The 3338-nt window shown below is 53.9% G+C and overlaps 1 protein-coding gene across 1 annotated transcript in view; it reads right to left on the reverse strand.

Moving 5' to 3' along the window:
* Positions 1–3074, reverse strand: part of LOC104468906 (apoptosis-inducing factor 3-like) — a 6700-nt gene extending 3626 nt beyond the window's left edge. Inside the window, exons 1-9 of the mRNA XM_010083190.1 lie at positions 3013–3074; positions 2718–2827; positions 2522–2631; positions 1999–2043; positions 1836–1917; positions 1591–1703; positions 1086–1172; positions 521–612; positions 170–300 (exon numbers count right to left, since the gene is read on the reverse strand). Of these exons, the coding sequence (XP_010081492.1) occupies positions 170–300; positions 521–612; positions 1086–1172; positions 1591–1703; positions 1836–1917; positions 1999–2043; positions 2522–2631; positions 2718–2827; positions 3013–3074 (832 nt within the window). The remainder of the gene's footprint in view (positions 1–169; positions 301–520; positions 613–1085; positions 1173–1590; positions 1704–1835; positions 1918–1998; positions 2044–2521; positions 2632–2717; positions 2828–3012) is intronic.
* Between the last annotated feature and the right edge of the window lie 264 nt (positions 3075–3338).

Consider the following 3338-nt stretch of genomic DNA (forward strand, 5'->3'; position numbering starts at 1 on the left):
GTGTGTGCTGTGTAACGCACACCCCCACCAGCTATCGGGCTGTGGGGAGGAACCCAGCCAGGCAGTGGATGAACATCCCTTCCCCGAGGGCCTCTCCTTAATTGCACATGCAGCAAAAGTGGGTTTCAAAGTTATCGCTGATGACTTGATACCCACTCCAGCCTGGTACCTATGAACGAAGCTCCTACGATCACCAGATTCTTCCCAGTTGCCAGCTCTAAGATCTTGGTAGAGTCTTCTGGGGTGTGGAGAACACACACGTTCTGCAGGTCTGCACCTGGGACTTTGAGGGAGCTGGAGCTGAAAGAAGAGAATCCAGATACGTCTCATGATCAGAAATGAAACAAAGAATGAGGTGGGAACACAAACCCATGCAATCTTTTGGCTGTGTCATTCCATTCTGTCCTTTTATCTCCTACCACCTCCCTCTTCTAGATCTCTAGAAGACCTCCACACCCCAGCATTGACCCATCTTGTCCCATCTAAAATTTTGTGTGTGGCAAATGCTTTGTGCACTCACTGGCTGCCTGTTGCGATGAGCAGCTGATTGTACTTCTGTGAGGATCCATCCATGAAGCTGACCTTTTGCTTCTGGAAATCCACTGACACTGCCTGCAGGAGAAAGGAAGTAGAGATCAGACAGGTTCCTCTGCTCTGCTGGTGTCCTGCCACATCCATCCATTCTGCTTGCCTGTGACTGCACGCCCCGTTTCTGGACACTTGGGTGAGATGAGGAATGCTCTCTCGCTTCCTGCATGTCCTAGGCTTTAGGAGCACTAAGAATGACAGCATCAAACCTGGGTTCCTCTAAGGGGTGTGCAGAAAGCTCTTTTCAAGAGTCACCCTCTTTATGTGCGATGGGTACATCTGTCCATGGGTAGCACAGATCAGTGTCACAACCAGGGCATGCCCACCATCCTAGCATTGGCCTTGGAGTGCTGTCCCAGGAGATAATCTGTGTACCCAGTACTTAGGCAGAGCTCTACTTTCTGGAAATGTGCCGTTGTGCCTGCAGGTGTGGGCATCCTCTCCCCAGGGCAGGGACAGGACCACTCGTTGGGGACTGAGCTCAGCTGCTCTTGTACCTCTTTCTCTGTCCAGACCTCTATGCAACGAGCATTGAGGAATTCAGGTTTCCTCAGGTAGATGTCCTCAGCTTTCAAGTTCATTTCCTGGAAACAAAACAGAAATATGAAATAAAGCACTTCTGAGCAGCCAGCAATATACTTGCAGTGTTTCCTGGGAAGTAAATTTGCATAAGAGGCAAACTTTGCATTAGTAAATCACAGCTCCCCACACTGCCCCATCGCCAGCAACTTCCTGTTCTCCCTTCAGAAAAATCCATCAGCTCAAACTCTAGTGGGAAGAACTCAGTGAAAGGGGATAAAAGCATTCACTTGTGGTGGACACTGATCAAAGACTTTCTGGGAGGAAGAAGTGAGATGAAATTACACCCCTTTTCCTTGTGGGTGCCTCAGCACTCATCCTGCTTTGCCAGAACAGCTCACTCAATTGCTCAGCCTGGTCCCGAGTGTCCCCCTAATTCACATGTGGTCCCCGGGTGCAGTCCTGCCCTTCTCGCATACGAACCTTGCTCAGTTTGGACTTGTCATAGGGAACGTGTTTCTCTTTGGTGGCAATGATGATCCTGCCAGTAAAGCCCTCTTGGCGAAGCGTCTCCGCACACACCAGCGCAGCCACACCTACGAGATGTGCTAACCTCAGCCCTCTTACACCTCACTCGGGAGTAGGAGGAAGGCGGCAAGTCCTCCCTGGAGAAGAGTGGGGGCTCCTAGCACATGTGGGGAGGGCACAGCACAGACTGCTTCACTGACCTCCCCCCAGAAGCAGCACCGTGTCCCGGTTGAGGAGGCATCGCTTGCTTGTGTCCTTCACCCTCAGGCTGTTGGCAAGGTCCTGGAAGAAAATGAGAAGTGCTGAAGCCGTACCTAGCCCAAGGGGCTGCTGGTGCTTAGTGACAGCGGGTAAGGTCAGTACCTTCTTTTTTGCCGTAACAAACACCTTTCCATCTTCCACTGTCACCTGAAGGGGTGAAAGGAGGGTGTGTTTAAGTGCTGCATTCGTCAGGTTGTGGTAGGAGCTTTCCCGGGAGGTTCTGATGCCTTGGGCCACATCTGTCTGTGACACACCACGGGCGACTTGTCGGGATCTGGGATGTCAAATGATGCTGAGTAGCTCATGAGCTTTCCTCCTCATCCCAAGAGCACTCGGGAAGAGGTGTAAATCCTTTTTTCTTTACAAAAAAAAAAAGCTGTGCTGGCTGTGAGGGATATGGGGATGCACAGCATCATCTTTGATCGAAAGGGGCTTTAGGACAGGGAGTTACATGGTCCCAGGAAATCATCCCGCGTGTAGCTCTGCGTGACCTTGACCACAGAGCCATGGCCAGGGCAGCGTCCTCTTAGCTGGTGTCAGGAACATGACGCTCATGAGAATGAATGAATGTGGGCAGTATGGACGATATGGCCCAAGCAGAGAGGAGGAAGAGACAAGGACTCACCTTAAAGCAGGGCAGACAGTCCAGAGCAGGGTACTCCTCGATGTCTCCGGTTTTGATGTTAAAGCAGGCGCTGTGCCAGGGGCACCGCAGCCTCTGCCCTCTCAAGACTCCTGCAATGGAAAAGCCCCCCGTGACTGAGCGGTGAGAGCTGAGCCCCCGACACGGCTTTTCTCCTCTGCCCCGGGGCTGGGGTTACCTTTGCTGAGCGGGGCACCGTAGTGGGGACATCTGCTGCCCAGGGCGCTGAACTCCTTCTTGTTCCTCACCAGTAGCACTGGGTAGCCGGCCACCATCACCTCTAAGAGCCTGTGGAGAGGTTGGTGCCCCAAGGAGCCAAGGCTCAGCCCCTTGCAGCCAATGTGCTTCCCCCTCAACCACCAACATGGTGGCTACCAACATGGCGGCCGTTGCCATGGCGATGCCACCCCTACGGCCTGCAGGCCTCATGGCAGTGGGCCAGGCCTCTTCCTTCCCCCCCACTGGGTACTCACTCTCCGTCCCCAATGTCAGCCTCCTTGCAGACCTCGGCGGTGACGATGTCATCGCCATCCATGACAGTGGCTGTGGGCGAGCAGAGGGAGGGGTTGGCCGCCATGGATGCTGTCACCTGTAGGTGCTGTCCTTCACCCCTCGGCAGAGGGTCCTCCCCAGGCACCCTTGTGCTGTCGCTGCAAAATCCCACCTCCAAAATGCAGCAGGGCCGCCACCGCCCCGGCTGGGAGCAGGACAGTGCCACATGCTCAAGGGGTCCCAAATTGCCAGTACCGCAGGAAAAAACCCACAGCTGTTGGAAAAAACCCACAGCTGGCAGAAAACA

The sequence above is a fragment of the Pterocles gutturalis genome, unplaced genomic scaffold, assembly GCF_000699245.1.
Source record: "Pterocles gutturalis isolate BGI_N339 unplaced genomic scaffold, ASM69924v1 scaffold24265, whole genome shotgun sequence".
Taxonomy (NCBI): domain Eukaryota; kingdom Metazoa; phylum Chordata; class Aves; order Pterocliformes; family Pteroclidae; genus Pterocles; species Pterocles gutturalis.